Source organism: Trachurus japonicus, chromosome 6 (genome assembly GCF_045865225.1).
Source record: "Trachurus japonicus isolate A0001 chromosome 6, Traja_1.0".
Lineage (NCBI taxonomy): Eukaryota > Metazoa > Chordata > Actinopteri > Carangiformes > Carangidae > Trachurus > Trachurus japonicus.
The window spans coordinates 23,135,998-23,163,714 of NC_140912.1; the positions used below are offsets into that span (position 1 = coordinate 23,135,998).

The 27,717-nt window shown below is 40.4% G+C and overlaps 2 protein-coding genes across 2 annotated transcripts; both read left to right on the forward strand.

The window, feature by feature from the left end:
- The first annotated feature begins 1,901 nt into the window (after positions 1 to 1,901).
- Positions 1,902 to 12,149, forward strand: LOC146986183 (myosin heavy chain, fast skeletal muscle-like). Its single transcript, XM_085779879.1, has 39 exons — positions 1,902 to 2,125; positions 2,199 to 2,342; positions 2,439 to 2,595; positions 2,684 to 2,711; positions 2,793 to 2,898; positions 2,993 to 3,085; positions 3,174 to 3,237; positions 3,349 to 3,447; positions 3,542 to 3,645; positions 3,765 to 3,903; positions 4,033 to 4,151; positions 4,375 to 4,524; positions 4,611 to 4,781; positions 4,876 to 5,176; positions 5,258 to 5,328; positions 5,422 to 5,509; positions 5,640 to 5,757; positions 5,857 to 5,980; positions 6,571 to 6,707; positions 6,795 to 7,050; positions 7,144 to 7,386; positions 7,470 to 7,646; positions 7,726 to 7,871; positions 7,975 to 8,065; positions 8,159 to 8,548; positions 8,643 to 8,769; positions 8,854 to 8,972; positions 9,056 to 9,252; positions 9,410 to 9,593; positions 9,716 to 9,881; positions 9,964 to 10,088; positions 10,176 to 10,484; positions 10,589 to 10,792; positions 10,896 to 11,021; positions 11,110 to 11,280; positions 11,381 to 11,485; positions 11,590 to 11,685; positions 11,804 to 11,935; positions 12,054 to 12,149. Exons 1-39 carry the CDS (start codon positions 1,919 to 1,921, stop codon positions 12,072 to 12,074), a joined length of 5,805 nt encoding a protein of 1,934 aa, XP_085636005.1. The 5' UTR covers positions 1,902 to 1,918; the 3' UTR covers positions 12,075 to 12,149.
- A 2,693-nt stretch (positions 12,150 to 14,842) lies between these two features.
- Positions 14,843 to 24,982, forward strand: LOC146986184 (myosin heavy chain, fast skeletal muscle-like). The gene is made up of 40 exons (XM_085779878.1): positions 14,843 to 14,884; positions 15,025 to 15,246; positions 15,322 to 15,465; positions 15,562 to 15,718; positions 15,806 to 15,833; positions 15,915 to 16,020; positions 16,115 to 16,207; positions 16,296 to 16,359; positions 16,440 to 16,538; positions 16,633 to 16,736; positions 16,852 to 16,990; positions 17,091 to 17,209; positions 17,411 to 17,560; positions 17,647 to 17,817; positions 17,912 to 18,212; positions 18,295 to 18,365; positions 18,453 to 18,540; positions 18,662 to 18,779; positions 18,879 to 19,002; positions 19,199 to 19,335; positions 19,422 to 19,677; positions 19,771 to 20,013; positions 20,099 to 20,275; positions 20,355 to 20,500; positions 20,605 to 20,695; positions 20,792 to 21,181; positions 21,275 to 21,401; positions 21,486 to 21,604; positions 21,688 to 21,884; positions 22,114 to 22,297; positions 22,436 to 22,601; positions 22,683 to 22,807; positions 22,895 to 23,203; positions 23,308 to 23,511; positions 23,611 to 23,736; positions 23,825 to 23,995; positions 24,094 to 24,198; positions 24,303 to 24,398; positions 24,521 to 24,652; positions 24,882 to 24,982. The coding sequence occupies exons 2-40, from the start codon at positions 15,040 to 15,042 to the stop codon at positions 24,900 to 24,902; spliced, it is 5,805 nt and encodes a 1,934-aa protein (XP_085636004.1). The 5' UTR covers positions 14,843 to 14,884; positions 15,025 to 15,039; the 3' UTR covers positions 24,903 to 24,982.
- The last annotated feature ends 2,735 nt before the right edge of the window (positions 24,983 to 27,717 follow it).

Sequence of the window (27,717 nt, forward strand, 5' to 3'; positions counted from 1 at the left end):
GAGGTCCACCCCTAACAAATGTAGCCCAAAAAGGGTGAGCATGTGCTCCTCTCTGCACCCCAGGTTAGATGACAAGTGGCTCACTCTAAACACTAAATCAAACCCACTGTATACTGATACTTAGACTCAATTTCCGCAGAGATTTATATTCTAGGAGAGTGGCATTCCTGTAAATTGTACATTTCTTCAAACAGGAAAGAACGTTGGAATAAAAAGAATTGATGAAGATAAATGAATTAAAAATTGGTAATAAAAAAATAATAATAATTGCAATCCATAAAACTAACCATGAATGATACATTGCATAGTAAGTCAACCAGGCAAATCATCATTTTCATGTGCACAGTAAGCAACACCATAATAATTAAATTCAATTAGGATTTTTCCACAAAGAAAAACTGAGCTTTGATGGAATGTAAAGCCTGGTTTACTCATTCCTTTAGCTTGAAAAATGAAATGTATCATCATGGCAAAAAATATAACAACCAACCCACTCTGGCTCTAGTCTGTATTCAGAGAAAAATATCTGCTCCACATTACCGACCTCAACCCAAGTCAGTTTATTTGGGTGCAAGAATTGATGAAATAATTTCAAACAACAAATTTGCATTCCTAACATTAACTTAAATTATCACAACATCAAGTAAAGAACATTCTACTTTGAAAGCTTTCTGAGATTTCATTACAATTGGAAAGTGCGCAAAAAAATGTTTTTCTCAGTTTTAATCTCGGTTTTCATTTAAAAAAAAAAATCCATATCAATAAAATAAGAAGGTGCTACTGGAAATATAATGCAATTGTGGAATTTATATTGAAGGTGTTAATACCTGAAGATGTGTTTAATTTTTATCTGAAACCATTAATCCATTAACTGTCTATAAGTACCAATATATGTATTTGAGTGTTTTAACCACTTTTGAAAAGGATTATCCTGAAGTTAGTGCCAGCTAAATTCTTTAAATGCTTAAAGACTCCTGTGTCGTGCTAACCATATTTGTCATGGTGCCTGCTTTGGTCATTGCTTTGTAAGCAAACCAGACTGAATATAAGGAGTCTGCGAGGGGCCTCAGAGTGTGTGGTGGAAGACCGGTGAAGCTTCAGTCTGTGGTGAGACCTCCTACTCCTACTACTCCTCTCCTACTCTTTACTACTGGACCTTTTACATTTTATGAATCAGTTTGCAGAAATTAAAAAGTAAAAGTAAGCACAGCATGTATGTTATTGTCCAGGGCATATTTTCCTTTCCTCTAAAAAAGATTTTTATTTTCAATTACTTTCTTTTTTTTCTTGTATCTTTAAAATATTATATGTGAGTTTAAGAAGAAATGTAACTAAGGTATTAATGTTTGGGGGCTGCCTGTAATTGACTAACACATGATGTTTTTCAACAGGATTCTGCAATATAATATTCTTTTCACAAAGAGGAGCGTAAGGTATGTACATCTTTTACCATTGGTTACTATTCAAATATACAAAGGGGTCCAAGATGTTTAAGTGAGTTTAACAGTGACCCCAGGTGTTGTTAATACTCAACTCAGCTTTATTTATATAGCACATCCAATGCAGAGATTGATCCATAGTGCTTTACAGCAAAACAAAGAATACAAAACAGCAACAAAAGAAATAAATGTAAAAGGAAGATAAATTATATAGAATTATAAGAAGGGAATCAAACCAGGCACTGTTAAAATCAGGGCAATTAAAAGCTAGGGAGTAAAAGTGAGTTTTGAGGTGAAATACAATACAATTTGCAGGTATGCATAATGGCTAGGTGTGAAAACCTGCTGAAATAATGTAAGGTCATTATTTGATGAGGACAGGTTAAGTAACATATCACACACTAGGCAACTGCTCAATCACATGAAAAGTAAAAAAGATTGCTGTTGTTTTACTTGCTAAACAGACATAAGCCGCCACCATGAGTACGGACGCAGAGATGGCCATTTATGGCAAAGCTGCCATTTACCTCCGTAAGCCAGAGAAGGAGAGAATCGAGGCTCAAAACAAACCTTTTGATGCCAAGGCTGCCTGCTATGTGGTTGATGCCAAAGAGCTGTACCTGAAGGGAACAATCCTCAAGAAAGATGGTGGCAAAGTCACCGTCAAAGTCCTGGACACTCAGGAGGTTTGTATCATATTCAGAGTAATATATGAGTTAAATGTGATCAGCTCTCATTGTAACCAATTTCCTGTTGCAGGAGAGGACAGTTAAAGAGGATGACGTCTCTCAAATGAACCCTCCCAAGTACGACAAAATTGAGGATATGGCCATGATGACCTATCTCAATGAAGCCTCTGTCCTGTATAACCTCAAAGAGCGTTATGCAGCATGGATGATCTACGTAAGACAATCTGCCAAATGATACACACAATACTGAAAATGATTATACTTGTAGGAAACATGAAGTTAACTGTTTTACCTCTATGATCTCTTTCAGACCTACTCTGGTTTGTTCTGTGCCACCGTGAACCCCTACAAGTGGCTCCCAGTGTACGATGCTGAAGTTGTGAATGCCTACAGAGGCAAGAAGCGTATGGAGGCTCCACCCCACATCTTCTCTGTCTCTGACAATGCTTACCAGAACATGCTTACTGGTACGTCCTCAGCAGTATAACATTTGTTATGTATGAGGTTTATGTTGTAGAAATAAGTGCTTCATTTCTTTTTTTTGTGACTTAACAGACAGGGAGAACCAGTCTGTCTTGATCACGTAAGTTTCATTTTTGTTGACGTTTTTCCAAGATAATCAAATAGCTTGATCAAACTCTTACAAGTCTTTGTCTATACCTAGTGGAGAATCTGGTGCTGGAAAGACTGTCAACACCAAGCGTGTCATCCAGTACTTTGCCACAATCTCAGTTGGTGGTGGTGAAAAGAAGAAGGAGAGCAAAATCCAGGTATGTCACAATGACTCTGAATGTGTATTCAGTGCATATAGTATCTCCACAAGAAAAAACACATTTTGATATGATTTTGTCACTTGGATAATAGGGCTCACTGGAGGATCAGATTATTGCAGCCAATCCTCTGCTGGAGGCCTATGGTAATGCCAAAACTGTGAGGAATGACAACTCTTCTCGTTTCGTAAGTATGGAGAGATGTCAGCAAGAGAAAATTCCTCTTACACATTGCCAGTACTGAGAGATTTTAACAACTGCTTTGTTCCAAACAGGGTAAATTCATCAGAATCCATTTCGGCACAACTGGCAAACTGGCTAGTGCTGATATTGAGACATGTAAGTAATAATAGAAGTGAAAAAAGTGGGGGGGGGGAGTAATAAACCTCATAGTAAATATAAATGATTGGAGTTGAGAATTGTCCAGTGATTTAAGACCCACATTTGCAGATCTGCTGGAGAAGTCTAGAGTGTCATTCCAGCTCCCTGATGAGAGAGGCTACCATATCTTCTACCAGATGATGACCAACCACAAGCCTGAGCTGATTGGTAAGCAGATTAAGCTGCTGTACAGTGTTAAATGTACTTCGAAATTTCACTGAAAAACACTCTATTGAAACTTACCCCATTTTTTCACCTGCAGAGGTGTCACTCATCACAACAAACCCCTACGACTTCCCCATGTGCAGTCAGGGTCAGATCACTGTGGCCAGTATTGATGACAAAGAAGAGCTGGATGCCACTGATGTTAGTGATCTTCATTGTTAAAATCTTTACAATAATTTGCATGTTAATGATCAATATGGCTTTCTGAATGTGTTTTGTGAAGTGATTACATATTCTGATGACACTTTTTGTGAACACAGAATGCCATTGATATCCTGGGCTTCACTAATGAGGAGAAGATGAGCATCTACAAAATGACCGGTGCTGTGCTCCACCATGGTAACATGAAGTTCAAGCAGAAGCAGCGTGAGGAGCAGGCTGAGCCCGATGGCACAGAGGGTGAGTATTTATGATCATTCATGAAAATTTGGGTCCAACAACAACAGAGATTCTTGTCAGTCATTCGTGTCTATTATTAGAGGTCAATGTGATGTAAGTGTTAACTGTATATCACTGAACTGTTTTCAGATGCTGACAAGGTTGCTTACCTGTTGGGTCTGAACTCTGCTGACATGCTGAAGGCTCTGTGCTATCCCAGAGTGAAGGTCGGAAATGAGTTTGTCACCAAGGGACAGACTGTGCCTCAGGTAAATATGAAGTATAATTTTCCTATCAAAACAAACATACTGTTATACTGATTCAAGGGAATCAGTATACTGATTCAAGGGAATCAGTATAACATCAAGTCCATGAAAGATCAAGAAATGCAATGCAGTTTAGCCATATTTTAAATGAGTTTTATACATGAAATGCGAAATGCTTTGACTTGAGCAGTATTACCCCTAATGTCATTTTTATGTTGTTATTTAGGTGAATAACTCAGTGCCTGCCCTGGCCAAGTCTATCTATGAGAGGATGTTCTTGTGGATGGTCATCCGTATCAACCAGATGCTGGACACCAAGCAGCAAAGGAATTTCTTCATTGGTGTGCTGGATATCGCTGGCTTTGAAATCTTTGATGTAAGCTTCATTCACTATTTCAGCCTACAATACTTATCCTTCTTTTGGCATGTAAAGGATTAGGCTGACTATTTCTCCTCTAACAGTACAACAGCATGGAGCAGCTGTGTATCAACTTCACCAATGAGAAACTGCAACAGTTCTTCAACCATCACATGTTCGTCCTGGAGCAAGAGGAATACAAGAAGGAGGGTATTATCTGGGAGTTCATTGACTTCGGTATGGACTTGGCTGCCTGCATTGAGCTTATTGAGAAGGTACAGTTTAATTTTGTGATTCTATTCAAAGAGATTATTCTGAATATTTAACGACAGTATCAGTTCATGGTGTATCTCTTTCTGCTTTATCAAGCCCATGGGTATCTTCTCCATCCTTGAAGAGGAGTGCATGTTCCCCAAGGCCACTGACACATCCTTCAAGAATAAGCTGTATGACCAGCATCTTGGCAAAAACAGAGCCTTTGAGAAGCCAAAACCAGCCAAGGGCAAGGTTGAGGCCCACTTCTCCCTGGTGCATTATGCTGGTACTGTGGACTACAATATCGCTGGCTGGCTGGACAAGAACAAGGACCCACTGAACGAGTCTGTCATCCAGCTGTACCAGAAGTCCCCTGTTAAACTGTTGGCATCCCTGTATCCCCCTGTTGTTGAGGGTATGTATTCATTCAGTGCATTATAATTCTTTATTATTTTAAGGCTGGATATGTATTCATGTGCTGTTAATCAAAACACAGAAACCGGCGGTGCCAAGAAGGGAGGCAAGAAGAAGGGTGGCTCTATGCAGACTGTGTCTTCACAGTTCAGGGTAAAGTTTGACATCTACATTAAATCTTATTTGGTACTTAAATTCAAAATGTGTTAATTTTTGTAATAACGGTTTGCCACTTTGTATCCACAGGAGAACTTGGGCAAGCTGATGACTAACTTGAGGAGCACCCATCCCCACTTTGTGCGTTGTCTGATTCCCAATGAGTCCAAGACTCCAGGTACAAAAACACAATCTCATTTGTGTCTGGGTGTGTTTGTTTTGTTTGGGGATGATGTTCCAAGACTTCCAAACAATAACTTTAATTTAAATTCATTCACCGTACTAATGGCCAAATCTCTTTTACACAGGTCTGATGGAGAACTTCCTGGTCATCCACCAGCTCAGGTGTAACGGTGTGCTGGAGGGTATCAGAATCTGCAGGAAAGGTTTCCCCAGCAGAATCCTCTATGGTGACTTCAAGCAGAGGTATCAATATATAGTTAATTAATATAGTTTAATAATTTAGTTTTGTTTAAGACAAGGTAAAGAAAATGCTTACACTGACTATTAAATCTCTCACAATAGATACAAGGTACTGAATGCCAGTGTCATCCCTGAGGGCCAGTTCATTGACAACAAGAAGGCATCAGAGAAGCTGCTTGGATCAATTGATGTTAATCACGATGAGTACAGATTTGGACACACCAAGGTAAGCAACAACAGCAACAAAAAAAAGGTAGAGGCAGTTAACATTTACTCATTTCTTCTCTTTACTTAATCAGGAGGCCTGACACTCAAAGGTTTTCTATCCTGTAATGTGTTTTTTTCTGATGCTTCTGAAAAACCTAAGAAAGATTTTACTCCAACACCTACTTCAAATTTAACACAATTTTCACCAACCAATTTACAAAAAGGAAAGTCCAGTAATTTTGTGATTATATTTCATGTTTGACAGAATCATGGCACTTTGTAGAAACATTACATTGGAATCTAATTTGAAAATTCTAGGACACACCATTCAATCTGGTAAAACTTGACTCACTATGTGACTGGATATGATTCAAAGTTTCCCCCAATAGCACAGTGACAGTCATGTACTTAGCAGCTTACAACTAGATCTAATTGTTTTGGATGGTTAACATTGTTACAGATTCTCACCCCAAGGCTGCATAATGATTAACAGTACATTAACAATTCTTTTCAGATACATTGAAAGTATAAATAATACAGTGAGGCACACTCTCTGAGTTCTTTACAGTGTGTAGACAGATAGTGATTTTTTGTGTTCTGCTCACTCAGGTGTTCTTCAAGGCTGGTCTGCTGGGTACTCTTGAGGAGATGAGAGATGACAAACTGGCAGCTCTGGTCACCATGACTCAGGCCATGTGCCGTGGATACCTCATGAGAAAGGCATTTGTGAAGATGACAGCACAAAGGCATGTTGGAAAGAGCTACTTCTGACACACAAATCATGGTAGGAATATTAAGATGAATTGCCTATAATACAAATCTCTTCTCTACAGGGATGCCATTTATACCATCCAGTACAACATCCGCTCCTTCATGAATGTCAAGCACTGGCCATGGATGAAGGTTTATTACAAGATCAAGCCTCTGCTGAAGAGTGCTGAAACTGAGAAGGAGCTGGCTAATATGAAGGAAAACTATGAGAAGATGACAACTGACCTGGCTGCTGCCCTGGCCAAGAAGAAGGAACTGGAAGAGAAGATGGTGTCTCTTGTGCAGGAGAAGAATGATCTGCAGCTCCAAGTGGCATCTGTAAGTACATGTGAAAAGATAGCTGTGATTTCTGATGTTTCTGAAACAAGATTTTGATGTGCTAACAGAATACATTCATGCAACATGATCTAGGAAGGAGAGAATCTGTCAGATGCTGAGGAGAGATGTGAGGGACTCATCAAGAGCAAGATTCAGTTGGAGGCCAAACTCAAAGAGACAACTGAGAGACTGGAAGATGAAGAGGAAATCAATGCTGAGCTTACTGCTAAGAAGAGGAAGCTGGAGGATGAATGCTCTGAGCTGAAGAAGGATATTGATGACCTGGAGCTTACCTTGGCCAAGGTGGAAAAGGAGAAACATGCCACTGAGAACAAGGTTTGTCAACATGAATATCTTATAGATAAAGGGAAATCAGCACAATTAACTGCTGAATAACAAAATCTTTCTTGCAACCATAGGTGAAGAACCTGACAGAGGAGATGGCCTCTCAGGATGAGAGCATTGGTAAGCTGACCAAGGAGAAGAAAGCCCTTCAGGAGGCTCATCAGCAGACTCTTGACGACCTGCAGGCTGAGGAAGACAAAGTCAACACTCTGACCAAGGCCAAGACCAAGCTTGAACAGCAAGTTGATGATGTAAGTTTTTAAAGTCTATGACTTGGCAAAACAAGACCTTTCATGAACATATTAATAATTTATTGATATCAACTTGCAGCTTGAGGGTTCCCTGGAGCAAGAGAAGAAGCTGCGTATGGACCTTGAGAGAGCCAAGAGAAAGCTTGAGGGTGACCTGAAACTGGCCCAGGAATCCATCATGGATCTTGAGAATGACAAACAGCAGTCTGATGAGAAGATCAAAAAGTAAGAGATTTAATTTCTTCTCAATTTAAAAAGAACCATCATGTTTGTTGACACACTCAGTAGGTTGCATATACTCATACACTGCATTTTCTTACTTACACAGGAAGGACTTTGAAATCAGCCAGCTCCTCAGCAAGATCGAGGATGAGCAGTCAATGGGTGCTCAGCTCCAGAAGAAGATCAAGGAGCTTCAGGTAATGACACTGATAGAATGCATTGGTGCATATTGGTATGTTTTATTTTAATATTCACTGTTCACTGAATGACAACATATTTACATTAAACAGGCCCGTATTGAGGAACTGGAGGAAGAGATTGAGGCTGAGCGCGCTGCTCGTGCCAAGGTTGAGAAGCAGAGGGCTGACCTCTCCAGGGAACTTGAGGAGATCAGTGAGAGGCTGGAGGAGGCCGGTGGTGCCACTGCTGCTCAGATTGAGATGAACAAGAAGCGTGAGGCTGAGTTCCAGAAGCTGCGTCGTGACCTGGAGGAGTCCACTCTGCAGCATGAAGCTACTGCTGCTGCTCTTCGTAAGAAGCAGGCTGACAGTGTCGCTGAGCTGGGAGAGCAGATCGACAACCTCCAGCGTGTCAAGCAGAAGCTTGAGAAGGAAAAGAGTGAATACAAGATGGAGATTGATGATCTCTCCAGCAACATGGAGGCTGTGGCCAAAGCAAAGGTAAATGATATATTAAATCGCAATTTGATAATTAGATAGTATAATAACTGAGAGATACATGAATTAAACTGATTCTATTCTTTCTCAACTCAAGGGAAATCTTGAAAAGATGTGCCGTACTCTTGAGGACCAACTTAGCGAACTGAAGACCAAGAATGATGAAAATGTCCGCCAAAACAATGACCTGAATGCACAGAAAGCACGTCTCCTGACAGAAAACGGTTTGTTTAACACACTGTTTACCTACAGTAATCTTCAGTGTAGAATGAAGCCATACTAATGTTTGATGATAATTATTAAACTAGGTGAGTTCGGCCGTCAAATTGAGGAGAAGGAGGCTCTTGTCTCCCAGCTGACCAGAGGCAAACAGGCTTTCACTCAGCAGATTGAGGAGCTGAAGAGACAGACTGAAGAGGAGGTTAAGGTAAGGACATCGAACATATGCCCTGGTTTTACTTAATGGCATTTAGACATTTGATGCATTCAAGCATACATCTCTTCCACTAGGCCAAGAATGCTCTTGCTCATGGACTGCAATCAGCTCGCCATGACTGTGACCTGCTGAGGGAACAGTTTGAGGAGGAGCAGGAGGCCAAGGCTGAGCTGCAGCGTGGAATGTCCAAGGCCAACAGTGAGGTGGCTCAGTGGAGAACTAAGTACGAAACTGATGCTATCCAGCGCACTGAGGAGCTTGAGGAGGCCAAGTGAGTACCACTCAGACAATGAAATGACAGATATTGGTATCAACACTTGACACTGCAGTAATGGTCACTGGTCTTAAGCAAAAATATCTGTAAATGATTCTATTAGATTAAAGGTTTTTAAGGACTGACAAGAAAATGTAACATTTTTTTTAAAAAGGAAAAAGCTGGCTCAGCGCCTTCAGGAGGCTGAGGAGCAGATCGAGGCTGTGAATTCCAAGTGTGCCTCTCTGGAGAAAACCAAACAGAGGCTCCAGAGTGAGGTGGAGGACCTCATGATTGATGTTGAGAGGGCTAATGGACTGGCTGCTAACCTGGACAAGAAGCAGAGGAACTTTGACAAGGTACTAATGTTAATCTTGTGTGGCCAGGTGAAATGAAAATCTAAACAATAAAAATGATTTGTTTCATGTTCGTTTTCATATTGATACATAACTAATGAAACTGTATTAATTGTGTCACTCAGGTGTTGGCTGAGTGGAAGCAAAAGTATGAGGAGGGTCAGGCCGAGCTTGAAGGAGCTCAGAAGGAGGCTCGTTCTCTCAGCACTGAACTGTTCAAGATGAAGAACTCATATGAGGAAGCTCTGGATCAGCTGGAGACCATGAAGCGTGAAAACAAGAACCTGCAGCGTAAGTTCCTGCCTCATTGCATTGGAAACTAGGTTTAAATTTTGAGGCTTACTGATTATTAACCACACTTCTTTCTCTGCAGAGGAGATCTCAGATCTGACTGAACAGATTGGTGAGACTGGCAAGAGCATCCATGAGCTGGAGAAGGCCAAGAAGCAGGTGGAGACAGAGAAGTCTGAGATCCAGACAGCTCTTGAGGAGGCTGAGGTAAATTTTTATCTGAGGAGATAAAAATCAGCATACTGTGAAAGATCTCAAGGCAAAGATGAACATTTTATTCTTTGATTTCAATAGGGAACTCTGGAACACGAAGAGTCTAAGATCCTGCGTGTCCAGCTGGAGCTCAACCAGATTAAGGGTGAGGTGGACAGGAAGCTGGCAGAAAAAGATGAGGAGATGGAGCAGATCAAGAGGAACAGCCAGAGGGTGATTGACTCCATGCAGGGTACTCTGGATTCTGAGGTCAGGAGCAGGAACGACGCCCTGAGAATCAAGAAGAAGATGGAGGGAGATCTGAATGAGATGGAGATTCAGCTGAGCCATGCCAATCGCCAGGCTTCTGAGTCCCAGAAGCAGCTGAGGAATGTGCAGGCACAGCTCAAGGTATTGTTGTCATAGTGCTGCTGCACAAACTACAGTATAGTGAGTGGTCCCACAAAAGATGTCAGTGGTGTTAATCTGAATATTTGAATATACTTTTGAACTAGGATGCCCAACTGCACCTTGATGATGCTGTCAGAGCCCAGGAAGATGTCAAGGAACAGGCTGCCATGGTGGACCGCAGAAATGGTCTTATGGTGGCTGAAATTGAGGAACTTAGAGCTGCTCTGGAACAGACAGAGAGAGGCCGCAAGGTCGCTGAACAGGAGCTGGTGGACGCCAGTGAGCGTGTTGGACTTCTGCATTCTCAGGTGATGATCATTTCTTCAACAATTTATAAAAACAGATGGAGTTTGATAGTAAAAATATGAGGCATGTTATCACCTAAGTGACATTTCTCTTTAAACCTCTTAGAACACCAGCCTTCTGAACACCAAGAAGAAGCTTGAAACTGACCTGGTCCAGATCCAGAGTGAAGTTGACGACACCGTTCAGGAAGCAAGAAATGCAGAGGAGAAGGCAAAGAAGGCCATCACCGATGTAGGTTTAAATTTCATTTGGTCATAGTACCACTCCAGTTAAAATTTGGTTTGTATGAGACTTCTAATCCCTATTATATATTCTCTAGGCTGCCATGATGGCTGAGGAGCTGAAGAAGGAGCAGGATACTAGCGCTCACCTGGAGAGGATGAAGAAGAACCTGGAGGTTGCTGTTAAGGACCTGCAGCACCGTCTGGATGAGGCTGAGAACCTGGCCATGAAGGGTGGCAAGAAGCAGCTCCAGAAACTCGAGTCCAGGGTACAGTAGTCATGTTAATGTTTTGCCAGTTGAACAGAATTAAAAAGATATACAAAATACATTATTTTAAACATTGCATACATTTTCCTTTTTTCTGAAGGTGCGTGAGCTGGAGACAGAGGTTGAGGGTGAGCAGAGACGTGGAGCAGATGCTGTTAAGGGTGTCCGCAAGTATGAGAGGAGAGTGAAGGAGCTCACCTATCAGGTAATGCTCTGATCACATTTAACACATACAGTATACATCCATCAGATATCAGTTTACTTCCCATTAAAACATTTAAACATATAAATGAATTTTTCATATTACAGACTGAGGAGGACAAGAAAAACGTTGCCAGGCTGCAGGATCTGGTCGACAAGCTGCAGCTCAAGGTGAAGGCCTACAAGAGGCAGGCTGAGGAATCGGTAAGGACAAAACATGTGTTAAAAAAATAAGAATTCTGCAATATGTCATAGTCTAATGTACAGTATATTTGCTGGCCTTTTTGAATATTTAAACATTTTACATAATATTGTATTCCAGGAGGAGCAGGCCAATGTTCATCTGTCCAAGTGCAGGAAGGTCCAGCATGAGCTGGAGGAGGCTGAGGAGCGTGCTGACATTGCTGAGTCCCAGGTCAACAAGCTCAGAGCCAAGAGCCGTGACTCTGGCAAGGTAAATATAAAGTATTTTAGTAAAAGTGACCAATATCAAAAGAAAAAAAAAAAATCAAACCAAAAAGTTTGATTGTCAACTAAAACTTCTCACACAAAACATGTATCTGTTTTTACAGGGAAAAGAAGCAGCTGAGTAAAGCACAGTGTGTTTTACGATGTTGAATCATCTAATGTCATATCACTTATGCTGACACAATAAAGATCAAGCTATTGCTCTAATACTTCTGTCTGTCACTCGTATCTTTTTGCCTTGCATGAAAGGTTGCTACTTTGAGAGTTCTGTGCACTTTTGTATCTCTCTGAGGTTGGGGAGATAAGGGCAAATTTAAATGAGTGTCACATTAGTCACTTTATTTCTAACCTCAAAACTGAACACGTGATAGATTAATTACTTAATCTAAAACAAAATTCCACTCAGAAGTCAAACATGGACAAGACTGATTTGATAAAGTAAAGGAGTAAATTGAATATGACATTACCTCAACTGTTTCATAACAGCTGCTGGCAGACAATTACAATTTCAATAATAGTATGTTGTTTTATCAGGTGACAGTTTGAGTGTTTTTGGAAATGCAGTGCAAGTTTAACACTACTGAATGTGACACTGAAAAATAATATTGCTCAACTACCAGAGTGAGGCTGACCTTCACAGTCCAGTGATATGCATGAGCCAGAAATGGACTTGAGGCTGTGCCTGCAGAGTCAGTTAAAGTGTTCATAGCTTGACATATGAGTGTGAATACCACAGACCTATCCCTTACACTTAATAAGGAGCAATATATTTCATAGTTAATTTCTTGCTCAACTATTACATCTCAATTACTTGGTTGACTAATATGTCTAGAATATTATAAGAAATAATTCATCAGTTGTCTGGGTATATATCACATTTAATAATTTGAATTAATGCATTCATTAAATATCATATTAAATAATAAAACATCAATTAAATAATAAACTTTAATTGAATTTGCAAAAATACATAAATAAATAATCACCTGGAATCATGACAGTTTATAAAACTGCATAACATTAAAATGACCTATTCTGGGTAGGGATTATCACAAATTCAGGATCTGCCTCTGCTGGTGAAACACAGGATGGATGTACAGCAACAAATGTAAAACTCATGTAACCATCAGCTGTCGACCTTACCATATTTGGTATGTGTTCTGTTTTTAACTTCTGCTTTGTCAGCAAAATGCAAGGATTCCAATTTAAGCCAGCGTGTGTTAGAGGACCTATTAACTTATGTTTGTGGTGTAAAACTCTAATGAAATACTTTAATGAATTTTACCACATTAGATATAAGAGTTCAGTTACAAATTATGTGTATGAGATCAATGTGTTTTGATTAATCAAACATTCTTGTATCAACATTCCTACAATAACACATGTTGACATAGATGGTTTTAACTTCTGCTTTGTAAGCAAAACACATTCAATGCAAGGATTCCAATTTAAGCCTGGGAGTGTGGAAGAGGACCTATACGAACTTATGTTTGTGGTGTAAAACTCTAATGAAATACTTTAATGATTCAGACCACATGTGTATTACATATTTAAATTAATTAAACATTCTTGTATGAACATTTTTAAGACACATGGTGACATAGGTGTTTTAACTTCTGCTATGTCAGCAAAACACATTCAAAGCAAGGATTCCAATTTAAGCCTGGGAGTGTGGTGGAGGACCTACTCACTCATGTTCATGGTGAAAAATTCTCTCTTTAATTAATTAAACATTCTTATATTAACATTAATTTCCTACAATAACACTTGGTGACACAGGTTAATGCTGAGAAAATATATAATGAATAATGACACTTATTTTTAGTCATTATGAGCTCAGTCTCATTTGAGACCCTTTGAATTCCAACTATTGCTTTGCATGTAACTTCTGGGTTTTTTTTTTTTTTTGGTCTATTTCCTGTTTGGAAAAATTTAACTACACAAAGGGTAAGAGTGTCATAACACACACACATGAGTATTCACAATAATATCATTGAGAATCTGAGGGAGACTGACAGAAAATGCATGTTTAAGTAACTCGGGTAATGCTCCTGAATTCACTTAAACATTTTTTCACTTTACAAAGACTCTATATCTTCATCAAACCTAATATGATTTCATTAACTAATTTCTCTACCAGGAACCAAAGAACCCTTTTGAAAAATAAGGAGTTTTAGTTAAGTAGACGATCAGAGTGCATCAGACTGCAGAAAACTTAGTCCATAGAAAACAACAACCGGTGCAGTCATTTGGATTCGTAATAGCATCAAATAATTCCACTGTCAATCTGAATCGCTAAAAACATATCTAAAAAGATCAAAATGTTCACAAAATTCCTCAGTGCCATACGATTAACTCTATTGCAAAGGCAGAAAATAGACCTGAAGGTTGTGGCAAGACCTAAAGTGGGACTGAATCTTTGGACACTGGGGAGCCATTATAGACAGCTGCATAACTTTAAGTATAAATTAATGTTAAGGGAAATGTTCTTTCATCCGTAAAAGAGACAAAAAACTAAAAAAAAAAGGCTCTTGAAAGCCTCTCAGATGACTTGTAGCTACACTTGTCAACAGAAATAAGAAGAGGAGAATTATGAGGGGTGATTAAGCACCATGCCATATTCTGTAAACCACACCACATTTTATATGTGTCCCGTTATAACTTTTGCTGCATCCACAATTCTGACCTTATAAAAGGGTACTTAGAGCACTGAGCAGTGTGTGGAGACCCTTGACAGCCCCTGCTACTGGTAAGATCATCCTCTGTCTGCTCTGGAGAATATCGATGTTTTCATTTTAATATGTCTTTAAAATATAAATGTGTTGGATATATTTTGGAACAAATCTTCTCTTTAAACGTATCTCTGTGTCTGAAAATATGTACTATGTTTTTAGGATTGTGGAACATAACAACATTTTGACAGAGAGAGGGTCAGGTATGAATATAGTTTGAATTTAATGCATTTTATATGAAACATTTGATTGAATTAAGTTATTTTTGGCTGTTCAGATTCATGAGCTGATGTAACCTCAAAAAGGTGTCTTAAAATTACTCTCATTTCATTTTACCTCACAGACATAAACTGCCACCATGAGTACAGACGCTGAGATGGCCGTTTATGGCAAAGCTGCTATTTACCTCCGTAAGCCAGAGAAGGAGAGAATTGAGGCTCAAAGCAAACCCTTTGATGCCAAGGCTGCCTGCTATGTGGCTGATGTCAAAGAGCTGTACCTGAAGGGAACAATCCTCAAGAAAGAGGGTGGCAAAGTCACCGTCAAAGTCCTGGACACTCAGGAGGTTTGTATCATAAATTCAGAGTCATATATGAGTTAAATGTGATCAGCTCTCATTGTAACCAATTTCCTGTTGCAGGAGAAGACAGTTAAAGAGGATGACGTCTCTCAAATGAACCCTCCCAAGTACGACAAAATTGAGGATATGGCCATGATGACCTATCTCAATGAAGCCTCTGTCCTGTATAACCTCAAAGAGCGTTATGCAGCATGGATGATCTACGTAAGACAATCTGCCAGATGATACACACAATACTGAAAATGATTATACTTGTAGGAAACATGGAGTTAACTGTATTACCTCTATGATCTCTTTCAGACCTACTCTGGTTTGTTCTGTGCCACCGTGAACCCCTACAAGTGGCTCCCAGTGTACGATGCTGAAGTTGTGAATGCCTACAGAGGCAAGAAGCGTATGGAGGCTCCACCCCACATCTTCTCTGTCTCTGACAATGCCTACCAGAACATGCTTACTGGTACGTCCTCAACAGTATAAAATGTGTTAGTATGAGGTTTATGTTGTAGAAATAAGTGGTTAATCCCTTTATTTTGTGACTTAACAGACAGGGAGAACCAGTCTGTCTTGATCACGTAAGTTTCATTTTTGTTGACGTTTTTCCAAGATAATCAAATAGCTTGATCAAACTCTTACAAGTCTTTGTCTATACCTAGTGGAGAATCTGGTGCTGGAAAGACTGTCAACACCAAGCGTGTCATCCAGTACTTTGCCACAATCTCAGTTGGTGGTGGTGAAAAGAAGAAGGAGAGCAAAATCCAGGTATGTCACAATGACTCTGAATGTATATTCAGTGTATATAGTGTCTCCAGAAGCAAAAACACATTTTGATATGATTTTGTCACTTGGATAATAGGGCTCACTGGAGGATCAGATTATTGCAGCCAATCCTCTGCTGGAGGCCTATGGTAATGCCAAAACTGTGAGGAATGACAACTCTTCTCGTTTCGTAAGTATGGAGAGATGTCAGAAAGAGAAAATTCCTCTTACATCTTGCCAGTACTGAGAGATTTTAACAACTGCTTTGTTCCAAACAGGGTAAATTCATCAGAATCCATTTCGGCACAACTGGCAAACTGGCTAGTGCTGATATTGAGACATGTAAGTAACAATCCTAAAGTGAATACAAATGATTGGAGTTGAGAATTGTCCAGTTTGTGATTCAAGACCCACATTTGCAGATCTGCTGGAGAAGTCTAGAGTGTCATTCCAGCTCCCTGATGAGAGAGGCTACCATATCTTCTACCAGATGATGACCAACCACAAGCCTGAGCTGATTGGTAAGCAGATTAAGCTGCTGCACAATGTTAAATGTACTTAGAGATGTCACTGAAAAACACTCTGTTGAAACTTATCCTATTTTTTCACCTGCAGAGGTGTCACTCATCACAACAAACCCCTACGACTTCCCCATGTGCAGTCAGGGTCAGATCACTGTGGCCAGTATTGATGACAAAGAAGAGCTGGATGCCACTGACGTTAGTGATCTTCATTGTTAAAATCTTTATAATAATTTGCATGTTAATGATCAAAATGGCTTTCTGAATGTGTTTTGTGAAGTGATTATTCTGATGACACTTTTTGTGAACACAGAATGCCATTGATGTCCTGGGCTTCACTGGTGAGGAGAAGATGAGCATCTACAAAATGACTGGTGCTGTGCTCCACCATGGTAACATGAAGTTCAAGCAGAAGCAGCGTGAGGAGCAGGCTGAGCCCGATGGCACAGAGGGTGAGTATTTAACAACAGAGATTCTTGTCAGTCATTCGTTTCTATTATTAGAGGTCAATGTGATGTAAGTGTTAACTGTAAATCACTGACATGTTTACAGAGGCTGACAAGATTGCTTACCTGTTGGGTCTGAACTCTGCTGACATGCTGAAGGCTCTGTGCTATCCCAGAGTGAAGGTCGGAAATGAGTTTGTCACCAAGGGACAGACTGTGCCTCAGGTAAATATGAAGTATAATTTTCCTATCAAAACAAACATACTGTTATACTGATTCAAGAGAATCAGTATAACATCAAGTCCATGAAAGATCAAGAAAAGCAATGCAGTTTAGCCATATTTTTGATGAGTTTTATACATGAAATGCGAAATGCTTTGACTTGAGCAGTATTACCCCTAAAGTCATTTTTATGTTGTTATTTAGGTGAATAACTCAGTGACTGCCCTGGCCAAGTCTATCTATGAGAGGATGTTCTTGTGGATGGTCATCCGTATCAACCAGATGCTGGACACCAAGCAGCAAAGGAATTTCTTCATTGGTGTGCTGGATATCGCCGGCTTTGAAATCTTTGATGTAAGCTTCATTCATTATTTCAGCCTACAATACTTATCCTTCTTTTGGCATGTAAAGGATTAGGCTGACTATTTCTCCTCTAACAGTACAACAGCATGGAGCAGCTGTGCATCAACTTCACCAATGAGAAACTGCAACAGTTCTTCAACCATCACATGTTCGTCCTGGAGCAAGAGGAATACAAGAAGGAGGGTATTATCTGGGAGTTCATTGACTTCGGTATGGACTTGGCTGCCTGCATTGAGCTTATTGAGAAGGTACAGTTTAATTTTGTGATTCTATTCAAAGAGATTATTCTGAATATTTAACGACAGTATCAGTTCATGGTGTATCTCTTTCTGCTTTATCAAGCCCATGGGTATCTTCTCCATCCTTGAAGAGGAGTGCATGTTCCCCAAGGCCACTGACACATCCTTCAAGAATAAGCTGTATGACCAGCATCTTGGCAAAAACAGAGCCTTTGAGAAGCCAAAACCAGCCAAGGGCAAGGTTGAGGCCCACTTCTCCCTGGTGCATTATGCTGGTACTGTGGACTACAATATCGCTGGCTGGCTGGACAAGAACAAGGACCCACTGAACGACTCTGTCGTGCAGCTGTACCAGAAGTCCCCTGTTAAACTGTTGGCATCCCTGTATCCACCTGTTGTTGAGGGTATGGTATTCATTCAGTGCATTAGAATTCTTTATTATTTTAAGGCTGGATATGTATTCATGTGCTGTTAATCAAAACACAGAAACCGGCGGTGCCAAGAAGGGAGGCAAGAAGAAGGGTGGCTCTATGCAGACTGTGTCTTCACAGTTCAGGGTAAGGTTGGCATTATACACTGAAAAATAACATCACATTTAACTTCAAGTGCTAGACTTCATGACAATTGCTATTTTCCATCTATAGGAGAACTTGGGCAAGCTGATGACTAACTTGAGGAGCACCCATCCTCACTTTGTGCGTTGTCTGATTCCCAATGAGTCCAAGACTCCAGGTACAAAAACACAATCTCATTTGTGTCTGGGTGTGTTTGTTTTGTTTGGGGATGATGTTGCAAGACTCCCAAACAATAACAATGTATTCACCGTACTAATGGCCAAATCTTTTTTACACAGGTCTGATGGAGAACTTCCTGGTCATCCACCAGCTCAGGTGTAACGGTGTGCTGGAGGGTATCAGAATCTGCAGGAAAGGTTTCCCCAGCAGAATCCTCTATGGTGACTTCAAGCAGAGGTATCAATATATAGTTAATTAATATAGTTTAATAATTTAGTTTTGTTTAAGACAAGGTAAAGAAAATGCTTACACTGACTATTAAATCTCTCACAATAGATACAAGGTACTGAATGCCAGTGTCATCCCTGAGGGCCAGTTCATTGACAACAAGAAGGCATCAGAGAAGCTGCTTGGATCAATTGATGTTAATCACGATGAGTACAGATTTGGACACACCAAGGTAGGCACCATGCAAGATCTGTTAATTCAGTATTTTTACCAATGAGGATAGGTTTTTTACATTAGATTTTACATTTTTCATTAGATTACATCTACATGAACTACCTACTTAACTGAAATTAATTTAGAGAAGTGTCACAGATGCAGAGCAGTCTTAATATGGACATTCATAAAACATAAATCGTCTGTCTATTCAGGTGTTCTTCAAGGCCGGTCTGCTGGGTACCCTTGAGGAGATGAGAGATGAAAAACTGGCAGCTCTGGTCACCATGACTCAGGCTCTCTGCCGTGGATACCTCATGAGAAGGGAGTTTGTGAAGATGATGGAAAGAAGGCATGTTGGAAAAAACTACGTATCACACACACATGACAAACAGAAATAATGATGATTTCCCTATAACACAAACCTCTTCTCTACAGGGAAAGCATTTTCACCATTCAGTACAACATCCGCTCCTTCATGAATGTCAAGCACTGGCCATGGATGAAGGTTTACTACAAGATCAAGCCTCTGCTGAAGAGTGCTGAAACTGAGAAGGAGCTGGCTAATATGAAGGAAAACTATGAGAAGATGACAACTGACCTGGCTGCTGCCCTGGCCAAGAAGAAGGAACTGGAAGAGAAGATGGTGTCTCTTGTGCAAGAGAAGAATGATCTGCAGCTCCAAGTGGCATCTGTAAGTACATGTGAAAAGATAGCTGTGATTTCTGATGTTTCTGAAACAAGATTTTGATGTGCTAACAGAATACATTCATGCAACATGATCTAGGAAGGAGAGAATCTGTCAGATGCTGAGGAGAGATGTGAGGGACTCATCAAGAGCAAGATTCAGTTGGAGGCCAAACTCAAAGAGACAACTGAGAGACTGGAAGATGAAGAGGAAATCAATGCTGAGCTTACTGCGAAGAAGAGGAAGCTGGAGGATGAATGCTCTGAGCTGAAGAAGGATATTGATGACCTGGAGCTTACCTTGGCCAAGGTGGAAAAGGAGAAACATGCCACTGAGAACAAGGTTTGTCAACATGAATATCTCCATTAGATAAAGGAAAATCAGCACAATAAACTGTTGAATAACAAAATCTGTCTTGCAACCATAGGTGAAGAACCTGACAGAGGAGATGGCCTCTCAGGATGAGAGCATTGCTAAGCTGACCAAGGAGAAGAAAGCCCTTCAGGAGGCTCATCAGCAGACTCTTGACGACCTGCAGGCTGAGGAAGACAAAGTCAACACTCTGACCAAGGCCAAGACCAAGCTTGAACAGCAAGTTGATGATGTAAGTTTTTAAAGTCTATGACTTGGCAAAACAAGACCTTTCATGAACATATTAATAATTTATTGATATCAACTTGCAGCTTGAGGGTTCCCTGGAGCAAGAGAAGAAGCTGCGTATGGACCTTGAGAGAGCCAAGAGAAAGCTCGAGGGTGACCTGAAACTGGCCCAGGAATCCATCATGGATCTTGAGAATGACAAACAGCAGTCTGATGAGAAGATCAAAAAGTAAGAGATTTAATTTTCTTCTCAATTTAAAAATAACTACCATGTTTGTTGACACACTCAGTAGGTTGCATATACTCAAACACTGCATTTTCTTATTTACACAGGAAGGACTTTGAAATCAGCCAGCTCCTCAGCAAGATCGAGGATGAGCAGTCAATGGGTGCTCAGCTCCAGAAGAAGATCAAGGAGCTTCAGGTAATGACACTGATAGAATGCATTGGTTCATACCTTTGATATGTTTTATTTTAATGTTCACTGTTAACTGAAAGACAACATATTTACATTAAACAGGCCCGTATTGAGGAACTGGAGGAAGAGATTGAGGCTGAGCGCGCTGCTCGTGCCAAGGTTGAGAAGCAGAGGGCTGACCTCTCCAGGGAACTTGAGGAGATCAGTGAGAGGCTGGAGGAGGCCGGTGGTGCCACTGCTGCTCAGATTGAGATGAACAAGAAGCGTGAGGCTGAGTTCCAGAAGCTGCGTCGTGACCTGGAGGAGTCCACTCTGCAGCATGAAGCTACTGCTGCTGCTCTTCGTAAGAAGCAGGCTGACAGTGTCGCTGAGCTGGGAGAGCAGATCGACAACCTCCAGCGTGTCAAGCAGAAGCTTGAGAAGGAAAAGAGTGAATACAAGATGGAGATTGATGATCTCTCCAGCAACATGGAGGCTGTGGCCAAAGCAAAGGTAAATGATATATTAAATCGCAATTTGATCATAGATAGTATAATAACTGAGAGTTTCATGAATTAAACTGATTCTATTCTTTCTCGACTCAAGGGAAATCTTGAAAAGATGTGCCGTACTCTTGAGGACCAACTTAGTGAACTGAAGACCAAGAATGATGAAAATGTCCGCCAAAACAATGACCTGAGTGCACAGAAAGCACGTCTCCTGACAGAAAATGGTTTGTTTAACACATTGTTTACCTACAGTAATCTTCAGTATAAAATAAAAACATACTAATGTTTGATGATAATTATTAAACTAGGTGAGTTCGGCCGTCAAATTGAGGAGAAGGAGGCTCTTGTCTCCCAGCTGACCAGAGGCAAACAGGCCTTCACTCAGCAGATTGAGGAGCTGAAGAGACAGACTGAAGAGGAGGTTAAGGTAAGGAAACTGAACATGTGTCCTGGTTTTACTTAATGGCATTTAGACATATGGTACATTCAAGCATACATGTCTTCCACTAGGCCAAGAATGCTCTTGCTCATGGACTGCAATCAGCTCGCCATGACTGTGACCTGCTGAGGGAACAGTTTGAGGAGGAGCAGGAGGCCAAGGCTGAGCTGCAGCGTGGAATGTCCAAGGCCAACAGTGAGGTGGCTCAGTGGAGAACCAAGTATGAAACTGATGCTATCCAGCGCACTGAGGAGCTTGAGGAGGCCAAGTGAGTACCACTCAGACAATGAAATGACAGATATTGGTATCAATAAGTATTTTTATCAAAGTAATTTCTTTGCATTTTCAAAAATAATAAGTAACACTTGACACTGCAGTAATGGTCACTGGTGTCAACATACTGGCTGTTCAATTTAAGCAAAAATATCTGTAAATGATTCTATTAGATTAAAGGTTTTTAAGGACTGACAAGAAAATGTAACATTTTTTTTTAAAAGGAAAAAGCTGGCTCAGCGCCTTCAGGACGCTGAGGAGCAGATCGAGGCTGTGAATTCCAAGTGTGCCTCTCTGGAGAAAACCAAACAGAGGCTCCAGAGTGAGGTGGAGGACCTCATGATTGATGTTGAGAGGGCTAATGGACTGGCTGCTAACCTGGACAAGAAGCAGAGGAACTTTGACAAGGTACTAATGTTAATCTTGTGTGGCCAGGTCAAATGAAATTGTGAACACTAAAAATATCATTATATACGTATATATATATTAGTGTTTGTTTTCATATTGGTACATAACCAATTAAACCATATTAATTGTGTCACTTAGGTGCTGGCTGAGTGGAAGCAAAAGTATGAGGAGGGTCAGGCCGAGCTTGAAGGAGCTCAGAAGGAGGCTCGTTCTCTCAGCACTGAACTGTTCAAGATGAAGAACTCATATGAGGAAGCTCTGGATCACCTGGAGACCATGAAGCGTGAAAACAAGAACCTGCAGCGTAAGTTCCTGCCTCATTGCACTGGAAACTACATTCAATTTTGAGGCTTACTGATTACTAACCACACATCTATCTCTGCAGAGGAGATCTCAGATCTGACTGAACAGATGGGTGAGACTGGCAAGAGCATCCATGAGCTGGAGAAGGCCAAGAAACAGGTGGAGACAGAGAAGTCTGAGATCCAGACAGCTCTTGAGGAGGCTGAGGTAAATTTTTATCTGAGGAGATAAAAATCAGCATACTGTGAAAGATCTCAGGATAAGGATGAACATTTTATCATTTGATGTCAATAGGGAACTCTGGAACACGAAGAGTCTAAGATCCTGCGTGTCCAGCTGGAGCTCAACCAGATTAAGGGTGAGGTGGACAGGAAGCTGGCAGAAAAAGATGAGGAGATGGAGCAGATCAAGAGGAACAGCCAGAGGGTGATTGACTCCATGCAGGGTACTCTGGATTCTGAGGTCAGGAGCAGGAACGACGCCCTGAGAATCAAGAAGAAGATGGAGGGAGATCTGAATGAGATGGAGATTCAGCTGAGCCATGCCAATCGCCAGGCTTCTGAGTCCCAGAAGCAGCTGAGGAATGTGCAGGCACAGCTCAAGGTATTGTTGTCATAGTGCTGCTGCACAAACTACAGTATAGTGAGTGGTCCCACAAAAGATGTCAGTGGTGTTAATCTGAATATTTGAATATACTTTTGAATTAGGATGCCCAACTGCACCTTGATGATGCTGTCAGAGCCCAGGAAGACCTCAAGGAACAGGCTGCCATGGTGGACCGCAGAAATGGTCTTATGGTGTCTGAAATTGAGGAACTTAGAGCTGCTCTGGAACAGACAGAGAGAGGCCGCAAGGTCGCTGAACAGGAGCTGGTGGACGCCAGTGAGCGTGTTGGACTTCTGCATTCTCAGGTGATGATCATTTCAACAATTTAAAAAACAAAAAAGGTTTAATGATGCAAAAATGAGGCATGTTATCACTTAAGTGACATTTCTCTTTAAACCTCTTAGAACACCAGCCTTCTGAACACCAAGAAGAAGCTTGAGTCTGACCTGGTTCAGGTCCAGAGTGAAGTTGATGACTGCGTTCAGGAAGCAAGGAATGCAGAGGAGAAGGCAAAGAAGGCCATCACCGATGTAGGTTTAAATTTAATTTGGTTATAGTACTACTCCAGTTAAAATATGGTTTTTATGAGACTTCTAATCCTAATTTTATATTATCTAGGCTGCCATGATGGCTGAGGAGCTGAAGAAGGAGCAGGATACTAGCGCTCACCTGGAGAGGATGAAGAAGAACCTGGAGGTTGCTGTTAAGGACCTGCAGCACCGTCTGGATGAGGCTGAGAACCTGGCCATGAAGGGTGGCAAGAAGCAGCTCCAGAAACTCGAGTCTAGGGTACAACAGTCATGTTAATGTTTTGCCAGTTGAGCAGAAGTAAAAAGATAAACAAAAGACATTTTAAATATTGCATACAAACCTCCTGTTTTCTGAAGGTGCGTGAGCTGGAGACAGAGGTTGAGGCTGAGCAGAGACGTGGAGCAGATGCTGTTAAGGGTGTCCGCAAGTATGAGAGGAGGGTGAAGGAGCTCACCTATCAGGTAATGCTCTGATCACATTTAACATATACAGTATAAATCCATCAAATATCAATTTACTTCCCATTAAAACATTTGAACATGTAAATGAATTTTTCATATTACAGACTGAGGAGGACAAGAAAAACGTTACCAGGCTGCAGGATCTGGTCGACAAGCTGCAGCTCAAGGTGAAGGCCTACAAGAGGCAGGCTGAGGAAGCGGTAAGGACAGAACGTGTTAAAAAAATAAGAATTCTGCAATATGTCATATTTTTATGTACAGTAGGCCTATATATGCTATCCTTTTTGAAAATTTAAACATTTTACATAATATTGTATTCCAGGAGGAGCAGGCCAATGTTCATCTGTCCAAGTGCAGGAAGGTCCAGCATGAGCTGGAGGAGGCTGAGGAGCGTGCTGACATTGCTGAGTCCCAGGTCAACAAGCTCAGAGCCAAGAGCCGCGACTCTGGCAAGGTAAACACATAAGCTTAATGGAAATACATACAGGAAGGATATCTATCAAAGCCTATACTCCAGTCTATCATGATATCAAATGTATGACACCCTCTTTGAAAACAAATTCCATAAATGACATTGCAAACAAACCACAACATATACTCAGAGTGTGATATTAATGTATGCAAATATGTACTGCAAACATTCATCCATTTTCCTTTTCTTCTTCTTTTTTTTTTTTTTACAGGGAAAAGACGCAGCTGAGTAAAGCACCCTAGCTGGTTGGCTGTTTTCTATTCATATAATATGAAGTGAAATATTCCAAATAAAACTGATTTTCATGTTAAATTGCTGTCTGTGTTGATTTGAACTCATTCTTTTATGAGAAAGAGTAACTATGAGATGTGGGTCACTGTTGACACAGGTAGATATTCCACAGTTGACACTGGAATATTTGGCTTGTATGTCAGTACGTCTTTAAGTTAATAATAAACAAAAATACTTTAATGAAAAAAAAAAAAATTAATTAACATTTGAGGCATATCATATGGAATATGGAACACATTCACCCGCTTTAGAAGATACAGGCTGATGGTCTGCATGTTGGGCATTTCTGCCTGACGCACCTCCACCAGTGCCCATGCAGGTGTGCTCCTCTGAACACCTCTCTGGGCATAAACGGGTCATCAGCTGGGGATCACCGCTCATTGATGTTTCGCTACTTTAACCCCAGTACATCTCCCAATACAATACATGAGCACAAACAATTGGCAGGACAGCCTGGAGGGATTTCATTATTAACAACACTGTAAAATTAGAGAGAGAAAGTTGCACTAATGGTACATGTGTTTTGCTTTTGTTCACTCCTTACCTATGCTCCAACGCACCTGTTTTTCAAGATTTTTTTAGGTGTGCATCAGCCTTCACACCTTGACTACATGTGACAACCTTGCCATGAACATGTATGAATAATTGGTTTTAATGACCACTTTTGGAGATTACAAAATCTATACAGTTAGAGAGCCCATTTACCTCTTGCATCCCCAAGTCAAGCACTGAGTATTTACTTTTGTCCCTGATCCTAACACACGCAGTTATAGAAATTGAAGAGTCGAAAAAATGGTGGGAGATGTCTTATGTCTTAATGAATAAAGACCACATGCCAACCTTTTGGAGAAATATATATTTCTTCAATCAGACAAGAATAAAAAGTGGTGTTTTAATTTTTTCTCCTTATTTATCATGTCTTCATCAGCATCAGCATCAATAGCTTGTCATAAACTTGTTTGATACTGTTTTACCTGGCACACCTGGACCTTGATTACTGGAAGGGATCTTTTTCATTTATAGTTTTTATTAATCCAGGAAGTTATCTTTCGAGATCAACAATCTCTTTTTCAAGGATATCCTGGCCAAGGTGAACAGCAGCATTGTGTACATAAAGACAAACAATTAAACATTAAACAACAAATGTTAACAACAAAATTACAATTGCCAAAATAATTCTAGCAGTAGCTACAGTAAAACATCAATACTTCAAAACAAAAAATGAAATGTCAAAATGATAATGGTCCTGCACAGCTAAGAGTCACACGTGAAGCTGGTGACTAAAGACTCAACAAAAGGATGAGAGACCCCATCCTCAACCTGAACTGCAGGTCATTCCAGGACCTTGCTCTGAAATAGGATAGGCTCATCTTCCTCCTGACTCAGTCCGAAGAAGGGATGGCTTAAACTGCAGTCAACTGCTGGTTGCAGTCAACTGCTGGTTCTGAGACTGATGCGTGTTCTCGATGGCAGTGAACTTGGAGCTGATATAAGAAGGCAACTCGCCCAGGACAGCCTTAGAATATTCCACTGCTGTAACCTGCGAATATTAAATGAAGTAAAACCAGTTAGTTTATATCTTGCAGCATGGTAAAGAGATTCAAATTTAGCTGGGATTGTAGGGCAGGGAAATCTGTAGTGCCATTGTATAGCGACACTACAGTACAGATATGATAAAAGGATGTGGAAACATTAGGAAAGGGGTGTGGACCAAGTCTGTGGTTAATATTAATTACAATCAAATCCATAATTCCATTTTCCACAATATTATCTGTGCTGTCCCAATACATGGGCCGTTTAAAAGATAGGTGGAAGGTGGTGTTTCACAGGACTGGTTCAAATACATCAAAGATGAAAAAAAAAAGTTTTAAGTGGTCTGAGTCATAATCTTGCTGCACATAGTCTTATGAAATGATCAGAAAACAAAGAAACTGAAGGGACTGGGCTTTGGGCCGTTGAAATATTCAATGGTATTAGATCACTGTCTCCATAATTAGTTGAGAATGTGAACAATTGAATCACAGCAATAGGAAACTCAACAAACCAAATTTGACGTACAAAATCATTCTTCAAAAGGAGAATTAGCTGCAATATTTCATATGAACACTGATTATAAAGCATGAAAATATTAGGTGTATTGAAGTTCCCACCAAACAGCGAGAGTCCTATTTATTTCCTTAACATGGATCACCAACACCTACTTTACTTAACCATTTAAGGTGCTGAAGGAAAAAAGTGTGAAGGCTCTCATTATGCAAACATTTGTAGCATCACTACCCTGACCTGGTGGAACACCAGCTGTTGTTAACTTGGATTCATGCCAGCATGAATTCCTATATTAACCTCCGGTCAAGTCTAAATATATCACAATGTTAGATTATTCTTTAAACATATATTTAAAATAATGGATGGGGTGTAGACCAAGTGGTCAATATTCAATTATTGGTGTTTATTTTCAAATGATGTTTTACTATTACCATTTTTAGAGTTCCTACTTTGCTGGAAATTTGGCAATTAGCAAAATGTTAAATACAGCTCCTTGGCACTATAGTGTTCCAAAAAATATTTTCTCAAGTATAACAATCATATCTTGATGGGATTAGTTTACCAAAGAAAATATGAGTGATGAAGAAGGCAAGAGAAACTTTGCTCAAAATCACATACACAGGATCAAATGGGAGAAGCAATGAGCCACTATTTAACTTGGCTGCCTTCTAACTTAACAGGTCTGATTTACTAAAAGCTTGCACGTATAA

Coding starts and splice junctions, on each gene's coding strand:
- LOC146986184 (XM_085779878.1), top strand. CDS start 15,040: ATGAGTACAGACGCTGAGATGGCCGTTTATGGCAAAGCTGCTATTTAC. Junction 15,719..15,805: donor CTACCAGAACATGCTTACTG/GTACGTCCTCAA, acceptor GTGACTTAACAG/ACAGGGAGAACCAGTCTGTC. Junction 16,539..16,632: donor CCACAAGCCTGAGCTGATTG/GTAAGCAGATTA, acceptor TTTCACCTGCAG/AGGTGTCACTCATCACAACA.
- LOC146986183 (XM_085779879.1), top strand. CDS start 1,919: ATGAGTACGGACGCAGAGATGGCCATTTATGGCAAAGCTGCCATTTAC. Junction 6,708..6,794: donor GTGAAGATGACAGCACAAAG/GCATGTTGGAAA, acceptor TCTTCTCTACAG/GGATGCCATTTATACCATCC. Junction 8,973..9,055: donor AGACTGAAGAGGAGGTTAAG/GTAAGGACATCG, acceptor CTCTTCCACTAG/GCCAAGAATGCTCTTGCTCA.